The sequence below is a fragment of the Caretta caretta genome, chromosome 17 (assembly GCF_965140235.1).
Source record: "Caretta caretta isolate rCarCar2 chromosome 17, rCarCar1.hap1, whole genome shotgun sequence".
Classification (NCBI taxonomy): Eukaryota; Metazoa; Chordata; order Testudines; family Cheloniidae; genus Caretta; species Caretta caretta.
In genome coordinates, this window is record NC_134222.1 from 1596128 (window position 1) to 1613477 (window position 17350).

Below are 17350 nucleotides of genomic sequence, written 5' to 3' on the forward strand. Positions count from 1 at the left end.
TTGCTTCTCTTTTAAGTGCTGCCCTGGGAGGGTCAGGTGCTGGGCTGGCCTCCGAGCTGACCAAGGGCTGGGAGCCTGAAGAATTTTCCCCCTCTGCTCTGCCCAGTTCTCTGGCATCTGCTCTCACAGGGTCCCATTGTGCTGCTGTTTCCCCTCCAAACACTGGGACGCAACCAGGGTTGTTTCTTTGTGGGTGTGCAGGAAGAGCAGCCCCCGTCACCATGCTCCAGGCCCTGGAACCGGCAAACCTCTGGGAGTCTAACTTTAAAAGGCACCCAAGCAGGGGGTGTTGGCGCTAAGGGGGGTATATGCTGTGCCAGCAGGGGCTGGGTGGGGGTTTACTTCCTAGGGGGCAGTTAGCATGAGCCCTAAAACTTCAGTAAAGCAAAAAGGACCAGGGCCAAAGTATCTCTTGGGAACCCCTGGTGCAATTACCCATTTGGGGGGGCAGGGGAGCAACAGCAGGGGAAATACAGGAGCTGAGGTGGGATCAGGAAAGCAACAGCTCAAGAACAACCACTAGCTCTGCACACTAGTGCAGTGATCACACGCGTGCTCTCCCCCGTCTGTTTCTACCCCTCCAGGGACTGTCATCTGGCCTAGACCCTTCAGGGCAGGGACTGTGCCTTTCGCTGCATGGCCAGAGGGGTGCTACCACGGTGACTGCCGCTCTGCTCCGCTGGTGGAACAGGCAGGCTTTGCCGCCCCGCAGCTGCACGAGCAGGGGTTTCTGGCCCATGCCCTCCGCTCTGTAGCAGGCAGGGCTCTCCCCATTCGGCTATGCTAAGCCCAGCTCTCTTGTTCTTTTGGCTCCGTGCTGGATTAGATCTGGGGGACGCAAGTCTTTCCTGTTCCTTGTCCCGCTTTACAAATGTACTAAATTGCATTGTCACCTCTTTCCTGGACAAACATTTCAACGGCGCTGCTGACGCAGCAGCCAAGTCACAGAGGACTCCCTGCAGCAGGAGCTCCATCTCATCGGCCCTGCACGGACACCCTGCCAGCAGCAGGGTCTGGGCTGGACGGGTTAGGTATAGAACACTAGCATGGTACCATCTGCTGCATTGAGCTAATTTATTACACTGGCAAGCTGCTCTCTTGGGGACGAGGGGAAGGGCAGCCTTGGCTGCAGTGAGTCTCAGACAGGCCTGGGCAGAGACTCCGCTTTCTTTCTCAGGCACTTCCTTCCATTTCTTTCCCGCCTCCTCTTCCTCCTGCTGGCAGCTGGGAACGTGGGCTGGAGAGTAGGTAAAGGCCTTGCTTTCCACTGCCCCCAGTCACTGTTTTCAGCCTGCACTGTCCCGTGTGGAGTCAGGGTCTCCTCCCGGATGGGGGCATCGTTCAGGATGGCGTTGAATGCATCCTCCTTCCCCCCAGAGTCCAGCAGCTTGTTTCCCAGCTCCCCCAGCCCCAGATGCTTAGGGAGGAGGGAGGCAGCATCTGCAGTGGGGGTGGGGAGCCCCAGCACCTCAACTTTGGAATGGACTTTCTTCTTTTTCAGCCCTTTTCCTTTCATGGTTTTCCTCCCTCTCTTCTTCCCTTTCCCCTTCCGCTGGTTCTTGGTGGGGCTCTCTGGCTTGGGCCCAGTGGGCGCAGACTTCTGGGAGCTGTCCATAGCCCGTGTGACAACCTGGCCTGGGGGTGGATGCTTTGTCGGAGGAGGGGCCCATCTGCCCGTGCTCTCTCTAGGTGGGGGAGTGCTGGGCTGGGGCGCTGGGCTGGAGGGAGCCCTGTCTGAGCCGGCTGCCACTTGGTCTATCAGTTCCCCACCAAACTCATAGAGCACCGGCGCCCGGGGGACCGCAATGGCCACGGTGTTGTACTTCTTGCACCTTGAGAGAAGTGGGACGAGAAGCAGAGTGAGGGGGGTGCAGCGGGAGGGGCGTGGGAGCACCCCAGGCTCCCTGGTCAGGACTTACCAGATGTACAAATAGGGCTCCACGCACTGTTCTCTGTAGGTGAACTCAAAGCAGGGCACCTGGATCACGTTGAAGAACGCCTGGCCCACCACGCGGGAGGCAGTGTCATTCACCTGCCTCAGGCAGCCTTTCAACCTGCAAGGGCAACGCAGAGCCTCAGGCAGGGTAAGAAAGGGGCACGGGGCCTCTCCTGCCAGGCTGATCTGGGCGCTGGCCGGGGCAGCGGGGGAGGAGCTGTCACGGGACTTCACCGGCTCTTGTTCCTCACCCCCTGCAGCAGCCTGTCTCTCGGAGCAAGCGCTGCCGTGGGGAGAGCTGTCCAGTGTCTCCAGCACAAGGCCTCAGGGCAGCGGGACTGGTTTGGGAGAACTGTGGCATGCAGGTTTCTAAACAGGAACCAGCCAACGGGCCCGGTGACGGGGCCTGTAGCTGCTGCCAGTGGGCAGCATTGTACTCCGTGCCAGTTAACTAACCCTACCCGTCTCTGGGGCCTTCCGCCAGCGGGTAAGCTGTTCCTATGCCACAGAGGGGAGAGGCTAAGGCCTGTGCCCTGGGTGCTGTGATCAGGTCGACCAAACCCCCGGGGCAGACGCAGTGAGGGGGGCGGGTGAATTCTTCCATCGACCGAGTGACCTCCTCTGGGAGAGATGGCTTAACCACGTGGACTGGAGAAAACCCTCCCACGTGTGTGGACCCACCCAGAGGCTGGGTCTTGGCCGAGGTTACAAAGAAAGCCAGTAGCCTCAGCCTGCCCTGCAGCTGCCTGTTCTCCAGCGCCCGCTCGGCTCTGCTCCCGGCAGGGGGGAGAAGTCGGGAAATTCCAACCCCCTGCCGCTGCCCAAGCTGTCACTACTTTGTGTTCAACAGCCGGGGCAGCGTATCCCCCCCCCGGCCCGACGGCATCCCATGGCCATCGGCCATGGCTGGCTCCCCCGTGCAGCCCCGGCAGCGGGCCGGGCCCCGCACCGCAGGTCGCAGGTGCAGTGGCTGATGGTATGCCAGCGGAGGTTCCGGTAGCCGTACTGGTACGTGAAGGGGTGGATGACGTGCTGACAGTGGTCGTGCTCCCGGCAGCACTTGTCGGTCTCCCGGTGTTCTCCTGGGGGGACGAGGGAGAGAACACCTCAGCCCCCCGCGCCGCACAAGAGCAGCACGCCGGAGCGGGCCCCAGCGTGAACGCCCGAGGGCTGCCAGCTCTGCGGCCGGCAGGCCTGAGGCACCAGGCTCCGGGGCTCTCGGCACATGTGGGGCCCTGCCTCCCGGCTGCTGCTAGTCTGCCAAGGCTGCCTTCCAGACTCGCTGACAGCCCTGCCCTCCCGCTCCTCCTCGCTCCCCTCAACCACCCTGCACCCAGCCTGTGCACACCCCCAAAGCCCCCCACGGCCCCAACCCCACGCCACCCCCAAAACCCCGTCTGCCTCCCACATGCCCCCCAAACCCATCCGCCTCCCACGGACACCCCCAAAACCCCGTCCACCTCCCACATGTCCCCCGACACCCCCAAAACCCCGTCCACCTCCCACATGTCCCCCAACCCCCCCACCTCCCACGGACATCCCCAAAACCCCGTCCGCCTCCCACGTGCCCCCCAAACCCCCCCACCTCCCACGGACACCCCCAAAACCCCGTCCACCTCCCACATGCCCCCCAAACCCCCACCTCCCACGGACACCCCCAAAACCCCATCCGCCTCCCACATGTCCCCCAACCCCCCCACCTCCCACGGACACCCCCAAAACCCCATCCGCCTCCCACATGCCCTCCAAACCCCCCCACCTCCCACGGACACCCCCAAAACCCATCCGCCTCCCACATGCCCCTCAAACCCCCCAGACATGCCCCAAAACCCCATCCACCTCCCACATGTCCCCCAACCCCCCCACCTCCCACGGACACCCCCAAAACCCCGTCCACCTCCCACATGTCCCCCAACCCCCCCACCTCCCACGGACACCCCCAAAACCCCGTCCGCCTCTCACATGCCCCCCAACCCCCCCACCTCCCACGGACACCCCCAAAACCCCGTCCGCCTCCCACATGCCCCCCAAACCCCCCCACCTCCCACGGACACCCCCAAAACCCCGTCCGCCTCCCACATGCCCTCCAAACCCCCCCACCTCCCACGGACACCCCCAAAACCCCGTCCGCCTCCCACATGTCCCCCAACCCCCCCCACCTCCCACGGACACCCCCAAAACCCCATCTGCCTCCCACATGCCCCTCAAACCCCCCAGACATGCCCCCAACCCCCACACCTCCCACGGACACCCCCAAAACCCTGTCCGCCTCCCACATGCCCCCCAAGCTCCCCACACATGCCCCCAAAACCCCCACACCTGCCACAGACACCCCCAAAACCCCATCTGCCTCCCACATGCCCCCAAAACCCCACACACCTCCCACGGACACCCCCAAAACCTCCCCACACACTCCCAAAGGCCCCACCCCAAAAACCCACATGCACACCCCCAACTACCCCCCCACACAACCCCCACACACCCAACCCCCCACACCTCCCATGGACACCCCCAAAGACCCCACCCCCTCCTGCATGCATCCCCAACAACCCCCACGTGCACCCCCAACCCATCCAACAACCCCCAACAGACACTCATAACCCCCCCCTGCACACCGCAATGACCCCACCCCCCCCATACACACCCCACCACCTCCTCCACACACACCCCAACGACCCCCCCGCTCACACCCAAACACCCCCCACACACACACCAACCTCTGCAAACGCCCCCACTTGCCCCCTCACACTCACACACAGGGTTTCACCTGCCCCCCCCCCGCGGGGTGCGTTGAGTGATCAGTCACTGAGCACTCCGACCCCCCCGCCCCACGTCTCCCGCCCCCGTCCACACTCGGACTGGGCGGGGTAGGGGGCTGCGGTTTGCCGCTCCTCGCATAGATCTGCTGTGGGGGGGGGGGGCCCGACGCGGCCCCAGCTCCCCGGGCAGTGCAGGGGGGGGGTCCCGGCTCCAGCGCCCCGGGCAGTGCAGGGGGGGTCCCGGCTCCAGCGCCCCGGGCAGTGCACGGGGGGGGTCCCGGCTCCAGCGCCCCGGGCAGTGCAGGGGGGGTCCCGACCCGGCTCCAGGGCAGTGCAGGGGGGGTCCCGACCCGGCTCCAGGGCCCCGGGCAGTGCAGGGGGGGTCCCGAGCCGGCTCCAGCGCCCCGGGCAGTGAGGGGGGGGGGGTCCCGGCTCCAGGGCCCCGGGCAGTGAGGGGGGGCGGGGGTCCCGGCCCCAGGGCCCCGGGCAGTGCGGGGGGGCGGGGGTCCCGGCTCCAGGGCCCCGGGCAGTGCGGGGGTCCCGGCCCCAGGGCCCCGGGCAGTGCGGGGGGGGGTCCCGGCTCCAGGGCCCCGGGCAGTGCGGGGAGAGGGGGGGTCCCGGCCCCAGGGCCCCGGGCAGTGCGGGGGGGGGGTCCCGGCCCTCACCCAGCTGCTCGAAGCTGTCGGCGTTGCTGCCGGCCCCGCACCAGAGGGTGCCCGGGTAAGTGAAGCCCCGCTTGGCCCGTCTGCGGGCGGCGCCTCCCGCCGGCTCCGGCCGCCCCCGGCCGGGCGCCCACGTGGCGCCCAGCGGCTGCCGCCCGCCCGAGCCCGGGGAGCCGGCGGGGGCGCAGGCGGGGCCGGGCTGCCCGGGGCTCTCGGCCCCCCGAGCCGCCGCCAGCAGACACAGGAGCCGCAGCGCCACGGCCCGCATGGCCCGGCCGCCTTCAGCACCGCGGGGCCAGACAGCGCCTCTCCGCCGCCTTATCAACCCCCCGGGACCGCCCCTTCCCTGCCCCTTCGCCGCCCTCCTGCCCCGCGACCGCCCCTTCCCTGCCCCTTCCCTGCCCCCTGCCCCCCTCCTGCCCTCTCTTCTCCCCCGACCGCCCCTTCCCTGCCCCTTCGCCGCCCTCCTGCCCCGCGACCGCCCCTTCCCTGCCCCTTCCCTCCCCCCCACCCCCCTCCTGCCGCCTCTTCCCCCCCGACCGCCCCTTCCCTGCCCCTTCGCCGCCCTCCTGCCCCGCGACCGCCCCTTCCCTGCCCCTTCCCTCCCCCCCGCCCCCCTCCTGCCCCCTCTTCCCCCCCGACCGCCCCTTCCCTCTGTCCCCCCGCTACTCCCTCACCCTCCTCATCTACCCCCAGACCCCCTCCCCACTGCAACTCCCTCTCTGCCCTTCCCCCTCCCCATATACTGCCCCACGAGCCCCCTGCCCCCTCCCCAACCCTTCTACCCTGCTCACATCCCCTCCCCCATCTCCTCTCCCCACGCCCATTCCCCATCTCTCTCTCCTCCCCTTCCCCCCCCCCTTTGTTCCCCCTCTCTCCTCTGTCTAGGGAGTCCCCAGTTGATCTCACCCCAGATGGCAGGGTGGGGAGGGGAGTCCAGGGACCCTTCTGAGGCATGAGGCAGCCATGGGCGGAGAGGGGATGCGGGGGGGGGCATTTATTTGCACTAGGTGTTCCCAAAGACCGGGTGGGATGCTGGGCTTTAACCCCACAAGGAGGGCAGATGGGGCCTGTCTTCACTTGGGGTGGGGGTGGAAAGACACCTGCTCCCAGTGCAGGCCCAGAGCATGCTGGGGGGGTGGGGAGGAGACAAACCCAGTCCAGGGCTGCAGCTTGGTCAGGTTTCCCTAGGAATGTCCCTTTTCTGAGCTAGCTGAAAGGTGCCCGGGCCCTGGGATCATGCCACATGCCCTGGTGTTTGGTGCCCCAGAGGTGGCAGCCCTCGCCCAGACCCAGGGCTGTCAGGCAGGGCAAGCTGGGCCTCCCTCTGGAGCCCGAATCTGTAACGACAGCCATGACGCCTCTGTGAGCATCTGCAGCCCCCCATCCCCAGCTAGCTGAACTCATTCAACTCTCACATTGCTCTCAGCTGAGCCGCCGTCCCTCCGGCACCAAGGATGCAGCCACCTCTGGGGTGAAGGTGGGAGCCACCACCCAGCACAATGTGTGTGGGGAGGGAGAGGTTTGGCCAAGGGCATCAGGAAAAGCCCCTTGAGTTCTCGGTACCAGCAAAGCAAGGCTCACAGAGGAACCGGCACGATGCTGGATGTATCTGATGGGTCTGAAGGGTTGGGACAACCGTGCCAGGGGGTGAAAGGGGCTGTCAGCCCTGGGGCTCAGACCCCCAAGCCACTGCTCTGTGGCAGCCTGGCACCGCACCACACTGCTGGGCTCTGCCCTGGTGCTGACGGGTCTGTTCTCGCAGGAGCTCGGGTTGTGCCACTGGAACAATGAGCTCGTCCTGCCCCTCGGGGGGCTCTGGGGGCTCTGCAAGGGGCTACGAGGGCTGCTGGGTGAGGGGAGAGGGAGCAGACCCTGCCTGGCTGATGCCTGAAGAGCGTCTTCTGGGAGCTGTGTGCATCCCATTGCTGGCCTTTGATGGGAGCCCTGGGGAACACAGGGGTTTCCAGAGGCCCCCTCCAGCTGTGAGACTGTAGACCAGCCTGTGCTGAGCCCAGCCACTTGGCTGGGACCAGGATTCCACATGGGTGGGTGAATCTCTCCCGTCCTCAGCCTTGGGGGCAGCTGGCCCTGCTCTCTGTGCGCAGCCGGGAATGGCTCCATGGCCTCTGGGACCAAGACCGGCTCTTCCTGGTCTCAGCCAACCTGCCCCAATACCCTCCGCGTGGGTTTGGCTCAAGCAAGAAACCCAGTCGCGTGAGGTGCCAAGCACCCCGTCAGCGGGCGGCTCAGACCCTCCCAGGCCAGGCTCTGTTCAGCTGTATTCCCAGGCCTCAGCCTGGCAAAGAAAGGGTTAGCGCTTAATCTGCCTTCTTCCCTTCCCAGGCCTCTGACCGAGAGTTACCCCCAAGCCCCCTCTCCTGAATTCACGGCTTCCAAGGGGCGGGCTGAGCCTGGTTGCCTGGCAGCCTGCAATGGGGTGATGTTGCAGGGCCCATAGGACTCAGGCTCCTTTCAGATTTTGCCTCCCCCTGAACACGCCATCGGCTCTTTCATGTTCCTGTGCCCGGAACAGGGCCCTTTGTGATGCAGCAGCCAGGCCAGTGCAGGGGGAGTCACCCGCTCTCACACCACGGGCCACGGGAATTCATGCCAAGAACACCTCTTTCTTTGAGCATATTAATAAAAGTTGCATTAAGGAGCCTAGAGACCGGGGCTGGATTATGGAAAAGCCACACGATCTGCTGGGGCCTTTAACATGGGGCTGGCAGCCCCTGTGCCGTGGGCTCCCGCTGGCTGGGCTGCCACCTGAACCTCCCAAGGCAACACACCCTGTTCTCACACAGGCCAGGAGCTGCACCCACCCTGCCCGGCTATGGGCTGCAGGAGTTTTCTGGCCTGGCAGCCTCCGGGGACCCCAAAGGTACCCAGGGGTTGATGGCGTGGCTCAGGGCTACCTCCCATTCCCATGATGCAGCTGGCAGAGGCCACAGGCTCCGGCATGCAGCGCTTGGCCTTGCGCTGAGCAGCCCGGCTTGTGCACGAGCAGCACACTGGGGCCTAGCGTACTCGGGAGGAATTCGGTTCTGGCTTTGTCCCAGGAGTGTCAGGCCTTGGGCTTTCAGCAAGTTCCTGCTGCCACCCTGCAGCGAGCAAGCCGACAGCCCCCTGGCCTCTGGATGGTACTGGGGAAGGGGCAGGTGAGCTGGGGGGTTCCCCTCTAAAATCTCTGGCCATGAATTGCAGCCTGACACTGCCCCCCATGTGCCCCATTTATGAACCCTGCCTGCCAGGCAGTGTATGTAACCTCTGGGCAGCTCCTTCACACCGGCCTGGAGGATGGGGAGGGATTGCAGCCCTGGCACTGCCTCTGTCTCGTGTCTTTCCTCTGGCTGTGAAGCCTGGGCACAGCCTGACCCTGGCAGCCAAGGAGGTGAGATTGGTGGCACCACATGGCAGGCAATAGGGGACCATGGGACTGCAGGGAATTTAAAGGGGAAATGGTGCCAGATTCAGGGCTGCTCTCTGTAACCCATGGCCCAGGTAGTGGTGTGACGAAGTGGGACTGTTCTTAATGTTTCCTCTGAATAGTGTGAGGGGTGCCTTAGTTTCCCCTATACAGTTCTTAAGTATCTAGGTGGTGGGGTAAGGGTGTATGATCCTTGCAGAGCCCTAGAGGGCAGGTATGTCCAGGGGTCTGGACACAGAGAATGGCCGACACCCTGTTTCCTGGCCACCGATAGCCTGGGCCCTTCCCCCCTGCAAGGTGAGAGCTAAAGGGTTGGAGAACAAAGGAATCAGGTGACCTCCTGGCCCCGGAAAGGGACAAAGCCGAGAGGAGGAGGGGCTGGAGATTGTTTCAGTTTGGGGCTGACTGGAGACATGGACATGGAGTGAAGTACAGACGTGGTTGTCTGGCTCACTGTCCTCCAAAATGGACCCAGCGGAGGGGTCCTGTTCTCTGCACCTGCAAGCTCTGTTTTAGACCATGTTCCTGTCATCTTGTTGGGGACACTGGGGCATGGCCACTAGGTAACTCGAGGGGATGGAAGACCACGAGTGTCGATGAAGCCCCCTCACACTAGGCCCAGGTGTCCTTGGCCCCCCCTCTCGCCTGGAGGCACTCGCAGCAGCTCTGCGTACTAGGCCCAAGTGTCCTTGTCCCCCCCCGGCCTGGAGGCACACACAGCAGTTATGCTGAGAATCTGCAACAATATGTTGCAGAGTCAGACTGCCTGAAACTAAGCAAGGCCACACAGGGCAGATATGGAAGAACAATGCTGAATAAAGCAGCTTTATGTATAGTTTAATAAATGATACAGAGAACCAGGGAACTAGCTGGGAACTGGATTGGCTAGCTATATGGATACTTGGGGCAGCTTGCTATTGGATAAGTATGCTGGGAAAAAGGATGTATAAAAGCCTGTGTAACTTCCTGCTCTGTGTACAGGATCTGAGATTCAAATCTCCCTGTACCTATTTGAAGCTTCAAATAAACTTTTCTGCTTCTCCACCCCGTTGTGATTATTGGGTGTAGCACACCGAGTAACGAACCACTCAAGCTGTTGTTCAGCCTCTCGGCACTGGGTGCCGGCAACAATCTAATAAACCTTCTGTTTTAGTGGCTGGCTGAGAGTCACGTCTGACTGCGGAGTTGGGGGGCAGGACCCTCTGCTTCCCCAGGACCCCGCCTTGCAGACTGGCTGTGGGAAGCGCAAGGAGGGGCAGAGAGGATGCTGAATGCTCTGAGATCAGACCCAGGAAGGTGGAAGCTGTGTGAGCTGTGTGTCCTGCAGACAGTCTGCTCACCGAAAGGAGACTTCCCCAGAGTCCTGCCTGGCTTAGTAGGGAGCAGTTCCAGAGCATCGTCTGGGAACTCCGTGACAACTGGTGGGAGCGGTGGGATGTACTGCACCCCGTGGATGGCGCTTCCTGCAGTAAGTGACTGGGGAGCAGTAAAACGAAGGGGGATTGACGGGGACCAGGCGTGCTGAAGATTCAGAGAGAGACGGTTTCAGGGGCGGTTAACCCCTGGGAGTGTGTGACCAGAGAGAAGGACTTTTGCAGTAACAGGGTTCCCCTGGGGATTGTAGCGAGCTGTCCCAGGGGCGGAGGAGTCTGCAGCTCGACCCTGGCAAAGAGGTGGTGACCTCGAGAAGGGCTGGCACACTAGGGGTTCTCCCTGGAAACCGTGGGGAGCTGAGAGCACACAGGCCTGTGAGTCCACAACAACTTGGGAAGAGCGGAGTGATGGCCTGTCACTGTCTCCTTAAGAAAGACATCGGAACCCTGTGCAGAAAGAGAGGGTTACACATTGGAAAGTTCACCAAAGCAGAGTTCATCGTGCAGCTGGAGGAGGATGACCGCTCTAAGGAGCAGATTCCTGACCCCAAATGAGGCTATAGCAGGATCTGGGAGCATCTTGAGTAGTAGCCAGGCACCCCCCAAGACTCCTGTCCCTGACCAGATGAGGATCGTCAGGATCGGGTTCCCCATCGGGAGATTGGAGATGGATGGGATTGGAGCTGAGTCCGAGAGAGCAAGAGGACTGTGAGAGACAGGGAGAGTCCAAGAAAGAGCTGCAGAAGCAGCAGCAGCATGAACTGGCGGTGGGGGAGCGGAGAGGCCTAGGGGACCCCCCAGGGGTGAGTGGGGATAGACCCCGGGGGGCCAGTTCTGCAGGGAACCTCGAGACTAAATTGCTGCCCCTGGTTAAGAGGGTGAGGGGGATGTGGATGCCCACCTCACTGCCTTTGAGCAGGCTGGCGATTTGAACCAGGGGGACCCTGCGGAAAAGCCCCGGTGTCTAGCTCCCTTGCTGGGTCCCAAGGCCATAGACTCCGTCAGCCAGATGGGTGGGGAGGTGGACAGGCTCCCACTCCTGACCCCAACTTATATGTCTGTGTGGAGTTTCCTGGGGCCAGGCCCCTCGGACCTCCAGTGGGAGCAGAAGGTGATGGTCAATGGGGAGACATTCCTGGGGTGGCGAGATCCTGGGAGAGAGAAAACTGTTGTCAGGCCCTGGGTGGTGCAGCCTCAGAGGCTGAGGGGCTGTGTGAGCTGGGTGAAGGTCCCATGGACGAATCCCCTCGCCCTGCCTATGGCCCAGATCCCTGTGCAGACCCAGGAGGGGTGGGGCTGGCTGGTTGTTGGGGTTCTCCAGGACACCAGCTGTGAGACCCTGTTGTGGGGTGACTGTGTCTCTTTGGGACAGGACCCAGGCCCTGCTCCGGTAACTGCCGAGGGTTTGAATTTGAATCCAGGGAACCAATCGGTGGAGAGGGAAATGGTCAGTGAAAATGCAGATGACCTGGCTGGCAGCAGGGAGGAGCCGCTAGGCTCAGGCTACCTGCCTGCCTGTAACCAGACCCCTGGGGCTGGGTGGGACAGAGAGATGCTCCCCGCCCCCCTTGCACACCGGAGAGGGGGCTCAGGCTGGCTCTGATGCAGTGAGGAAAGCAGCGAGCTCGCTGCCTACCCCCACTGGGACAGCAAGGGCAGCGCTGAGCACAGTGGGAGCTGAGACCCCAGCTGGGTGGGGGGAGACACAGGCAGGGCAGGGGATCTGTGGGGAGTGGCAAGGTGCTTGGTAAGGAAAGTCTGGATGAGCCTAGGCAGCCTTGTGAGCTGATGGCTGTGTCTAGTCAGCAGGGTGGGAAGGCGAGGAGAGTGGAAGATGAGTGTCCCTGGACCTTACCTGTTAGCTGGGTGGAGAATTGGGACAGGGAAGGAAACGTGCCTGTGTCTGTCAGGGGTATTGACTTGCCTATGGAGGGAGCCACCCTGATCTCCAAGCAGTTGTCTGTGACCAGCCTTGTGTGCTGGGACCAGGGGAATGAGATCCCAAGCTGTGTGTCTGGGAAAGGAGAAAGTGTGTCCGGCTCTTCTTCATCTGTGGAGCAGACAGAAGGGCCCTTTCAGCCTGTGATGGTTGAGGGTCGTGCAGGTGTCTCAGAGTTTGTTCTCGATTCAGCTAAAGCCCAGGACGGGAATGGTCCTAAGTTTGTGTCTGCTCAGGAGAATGGCCCTGTAACTAGGTCACATCCAGTTAGTGTCTATGTAAAATCCCAGAGACCAGACAATTCTGGTGCTTGTATTTTGCCTGTTGCTAGTGTGTTGTTGGAAAAGGGTGTAGCAACTCTGTCTAATCAGGGTGAGATCCTAGCCAGGGCAAAAGGAGAGCATGAAGGTGATGTGATTGTGTTACCTACTGAGGGTGTGGAAACCTGTAGCAAGAAGGAAAAGATTCCTGAACTTGTGTGTGGCAAAGGGAAGGAGAATGCTTCTGACCTTTTATCTAGAGAGTCTGTAAGTTTGCCTGAAAGGGGATGGTGTAGGAATCTGCCGGATGGGCCAGAGGTAATTCTGGATGTAAGGGAGACCCAGAAAGAGTCTGTTGTTGCTCAGGAAAGTGTTCCTCTAGAGCAAGCCCTCGTTAAAGAGGGTAAGAGCAGAATTTCTGTGAGGAGTGAATTGTTGCATATAAAAGCCCCTGGAGAAAGGAATCCTCATGGTCGTCTTTGCAAGCAGTTTACTGCAACTGAAGGGTGTGAAAGTGATTTAATCCAGAAAGTTTCAGTTCCTAACAGCCAGAAATTTTCTGTTGTGAATGGATCCACTGACTTTCCTGTTGAAGGATCCAGTGTGGATAGCTTTGAGAAGGTCTCAGATGGAGTGAAAGCTGTTAAGAAAGTTAAACAGTCCTATAACCAAGTGGCTGTGTTTGGCCAGCTAGTTGGGGAGACAAAGTTGTTGAGAAAGGGATGTCTCCATGCTGATTCTGTAAGCGAACAGTGTGTGGCCCAGGTCAAGACAGGGGCTCTTAACCAAGAGAGCCTGAATTGCAGGCCTCCAGACTGGAGCACAGGGAGAAGACCCGATCCCAGTTTGACCCCCAGGAGTTTTGGAGTGGCAAAAGGGCACAGCCGCATAAACCTTCCCACATGCGGCCTGCGAGTGCTATCGACCACCCCCGACCTAAGGGAGGGTGTGAAACTGGAAGGGCCTGGTGTAACTCCCACCGAGGAATGGGAGAGATGCTGGGGCATCCATGGGAACATTGGTGGCTTCGAAGTTCCTCAGGTCACCGGCTAAAGTGACCCCTCTCAGTTCAGTCTCGAAGGGGGGAGAGATGTGATGAAGCGGGACTGTTCTTAATGTTTCCTCTGAATATTGTGGGGGTGTCTCAGTTTCCTCTATGCAGTTCTTAAGTATCTAGGTGGTGGGGTAAGGGTGTATGATCCTTGCAGAGCCCTAGAGGGCAGGTGTGTGCAGGGGTCTGGACACAGAGAATGGCCCCGACACCCTGTTTCCTGGCAACTGATAGCCTGGCCCTTCCCCCCTGCAAGGTGAGAGCTAAAGGGTTGGAGAACAAAGGAATCAGGTGCCCTCCTGGCCCCGGAAAGGGACAAAGCCCAGAGGAGGAGGGGCTGGCGAGAGTCAGTTTGGGGCTGGCTGGGGACATGGAGTGAAGTGCAGACAGGGTTGTCTGGCTGACTGCCCCCCAAAATGGACTCAGCTGAGGGGTCCTGTTCTCTACACCTACAAGCTCTGTGTTAGACCATGTTTCTGTCGTCTAATAAACCTTCTGTTTTACTGCCTGGCTGAGAGTCCCGTCTGACTGCGGAGTTGGGGTGCAGGACCCTCTGGCTTCCCCAGGACCCCGCCTGGGCGGACTTGCTGGGGGAAGCGCAGGGAGGGGCAGAGGACGCTGAATGCTCCGAGGTCAGACCCAGGAAGGTGGAAGCTGTGTGAGCTGTGTGTCCTGCAGACAGTCTGCTCACAGAAAGGAGACTTCCCCAGAGTCCTGCCTGGCTTCGTAGGGAGCAGTTCCAGAGCATCGCCCGGGGACTCCGTGACAAGTGGGGCCCACCTCCCCACTCTTTAGGGTGGGGCTGCACTTGACACGCTGTGGACACTCCCGAAGCGGGATCAGGGCCAGCTGTCACAGCTCAGAGCCTGACTGAGCCCCAAGCCCACTCCCCTGGGGATGTGGGTGTCTGTGAGCTGCCCCAGAGCCAGCGCTCCTATGCCAGCTCCTGCTGTTGGGAGACAGCAGGTTGGGGGGCGGCTGGGTTGCCTCCATGGCCAACAAGCCAGCGGCCCTCGGGCCCACTCCCTCTGCACTGTGACGGGAGCTGGCCTGTGCAGGGCCCCCTGGGCCTGGCTCGAGGTGGGTCCAGGCCCTGCTCAGCATCCAGGGTGCCAGACTTGGCTGACAGCTCCTGGGAACGGTTGCCAGGGCTCGTTACCCTTCTTCGCTGGCTTCACACACCCCCTGTCAAGGAGCCCACTGACAATTCACAGTCACAACCCGGCTCAGAGCGGAGCTTTGTGTCGCTGGGCCAGGGCCAAGGCCGAGGCTGCCAGAGCTGGGCCACAGAATGTAAAGTGCCCAGGATACCTGTGGAAAGATGCAAGGTCTGTCTGTCCGTCCGTCCGTCTTGTCCCACCCCCTCCAGCCAGCCTTCCACTGGTCTGTCTGTCTGTCTGTCCCTTCCCACCCACTCCAGCCAGCTTTTCACTGGTCTGTCTGTCCTTACCCACCCCCTCCAGCCAGCTTTCCACTCGTGTCTGTCAATCCCTTTCCACCCCCCGGCCCCCAGCCAGGCTTCCACTCCTGTCTGTCTGTCTGTCCCTTCCCACCAAATGTGGGGGCACCAGCTGGCCCTGGAGCAAGGTGTATGCTGCACCTTCCAGATGCAGGGCAGCCCCCTGGAGACCCAGCAGCGCCACCCCCGGCAGGGAGAACAGCACACCACTCCGTCAGGCCCCCACGGCTCCGGAGCCAGAGGCAGGGTCTGGGAGAGGAGCCCCATGCCTGAGCTAGGGGAGGGGCTGAGCGTGTGTATGGGGGGGTGTAATACCTGAGCCAAGGGGCTGCGGGAGCCTGGCCAGGGCCTGACCTCCCTCGGGGCAGTAGTGTCCGCCTGAGAAACTCCAAACAAGCTTGATTTGAAAAGAGTAAAACCAGTAACTTCCCTGGTATCTTGTTGTGAGCCTGCCTGGCAAGTCTTCTTTGATAGTAACGTTTTTTACCAATTAATGTCAGGGGTAAATACTGTGAACTTAGATTTATTTGATCTCATGCCTACATCCCTCGCTCACAGGGTTTGTTGGGGGGAAATATGTAATCTGAACTAAAGCTTTGTTTCTTAAAAAGCCCAGCAACAGGCGATGCGCCCTGCAGCCGCCCACCCAGCCCCTGCCCCAAGCACGCCGGTGGCTTGTGCATTTCCATGGCGCTCTCTGGCCATTCTCAGCGGCTCTGTGACCTGGTGGAATGGAACCTCGGCCCTGGCTCATTCCAGGGCACATGGGCCAGGGCCAGGGCCAGTCCCCCTCTGGAGCACTCGGCCCCAGCGCTTGCCTCGCAGCCCGGATCCAGGGACGTGCACTCTTGGGGGTTGCTGGCTGGACGAGGATCTGGGCAGCTGGGAACCGATTCCCCTGGCATTGGCTCTCCAGGCACAATCCATGCACACGGTACTGAAGACTGCGGGGCTTATGGGGAGCCCCGTGAGCCAGAAGCCAAGATGTTCAAGCTGCTTCCAGCTGCACAGTCGGGAGCAGGAGCTGCGGCTGATCAGGGACTGTCCCTCCCGGCCGAGGAGGAGATCCTCGCTGGTAAGTCCCCAAGGGGCTTGCTCTCCCTGAGATGCGGCTGTGGGGAACCTGGCCCTTGGGACTCCGCTTCCCTCACAGGCTGGGCAGGGCAGCAGGCAGCAGAGACAGCAAACGGCAGGTGTCACTGGGGGCATGGGCTGGCGAGACCCACCCGCCCAAGGCTCTGCAAGCCAGGGGAAACCCTGCAGTCCCCCCACCCTATCGGGAGGGAGGGGGAGCCTCACTGGGCCGCACCCTAGGACAGAACATTTGCGGGCCAGGGGGGTGGGGAGAGGGACGTGCCACCCAATCAGAACTCTCTGCCACGCCCATGGGGGTGGCGTTCACACCTGCTTGGCCCTTGCTCTGCACAGGGGTGATGCCATCCAAGGCACAGGCAGGGGGACCAGGCCTCTGCTCTCCTGGGGAGGGAGAAATCTGCCACCAAGCCGTTGCTAAGTCCTTGCCTGTGGACTCCTCCCTGGGGGACAACGTGTGCCCAGGCTGCGGATACTGCAGCTCATACTTCTTAGCATGGGGGGTGCTTTGCAGTGCACTGTGGGGTGTACTTGTGCTGGACTCTTCCCAGAGTTCCCTGGGGGTTCGCCCATGCCTGAGGGAGAGGGGTCCTGCAGTGCATGGGGACAGTGCCCGCACCATGTGCCCCCCGGTATGGGGGGTCCTGCAGTGCATGGGGACAGTGCCCGCACCATGTGCCCCCCGGTATGAGGGGGTCCTGCAGTGCATGGGGACAGTGCCCGCACCATGTGCCCCCCGGTATGGGGGGGTCCTGCAGTGCATGGGGACAGTGCCCGCACCATGTGCCCCCCGGTATGGGGGGGTCCTGCAGTGCATGGGGACAGTGCCCGCACCATGTGCCCCCCGGTATGGGGGGGGGTCCTGCAGTGCATGGAGACAGTGCCCGCACCATGTGCCCCCCGGTATGGGGGGGTCCTGCAGTGCATGGGGGTGGTGCCCAAGCCATGCGCTCCCTGCCCCATGTTCTGGGCATTGTTTGTGCCCTGCTCCATTAGTGGTTACATTCCTTTAACTCTTCCCTCACCAGGTCCCACCCCATGAGCCCATCGTCGAGCGCCCTGATGAGGACTGTGAGTCAGACGCAGGCCCCAGCGCAGCTCCTGGGGATCCCAGCTTTGCCAGGGGCCCTGCCGAGGCCCTGGTGCTTGGCCCACCTTCCTAGCGACATGTGCCTGGTGGGTGCCGAGGGACTGGCGGGTTCAGAGGGGGAGCTATTAAAAGACAATGTTCTGAGTTCCCTCTCTCCGGCCCAGTTCTGCGAGGTGGGCTGGGCTGTGCATTGTGGGGTAATGGCAAGGGAAGGGGAGAGGAGGCTGGTTGGAAGCGGGGGGCTACACGCTTTTCCTACCCAGGAGTGAAGAGCCATCCCTGTGGGACTCCAGCCCTGC

General features: G+C 62.0%; 2 protein-coding genes across 3 annotated transcripts; one reads left to right on the forward strand and one right to left on the reverse strand.

The window, feature by feature from the left end:
- Positions 1–1060: 1060 nt before the first annotated feature.
- PROCA1 (protein interacting with cyclin A1) lies at positions 1061–5660 on the reverse strand. 2 transcript variants are annotated; one of them, XM_048824391.2, is made up of 4 exons: positions 5361–5660; positions 2943–3018; positions 1920–2054; positions 1061–1832 (listed from the first exon to the last, which is right to left on the reverse strand). In XM_048824391.2, the coding sequence occupies exons 1-4, from the start codon at positions 5623–5625 to the stop codon at positions 1139–1141; spliced, it is 1170 nt and encodes a 389-aa protein (XP_048680348.2). In that variant the 5' UTR covers positions 5626–5660; the 3' UTR covers positions 1061–1138. The 2 variants fall into 2 exon arrangements, with proteins under 2 accessions (XP_048680348.2, XP_048680347.2); XM_048824390.2 differs by having other exon boundaries at positions 2886–3018.
- A 3645-nt stretch (positions 5661–9305) lies between these two features.
- Positions 9306–17195, forward strand: LOC142069484 (uncharacterized). Its single transcript, XM_075120758.1, has 2 exons — positions 9306–15944; positions 16990–17195. Exon 1 carries the CDS (start codon positions 11949–11951, stop codon positions 13410–13412), a length of 1464 nt encoding a protein of 487 aa, XP_074976859.1. The 5' UTR covers positions 9306–11948; the 3' UTR covers positions 13413–15944; positions 16990–17195.
- Positions 17196–17350: the final 155 nt, after the last annotated feature.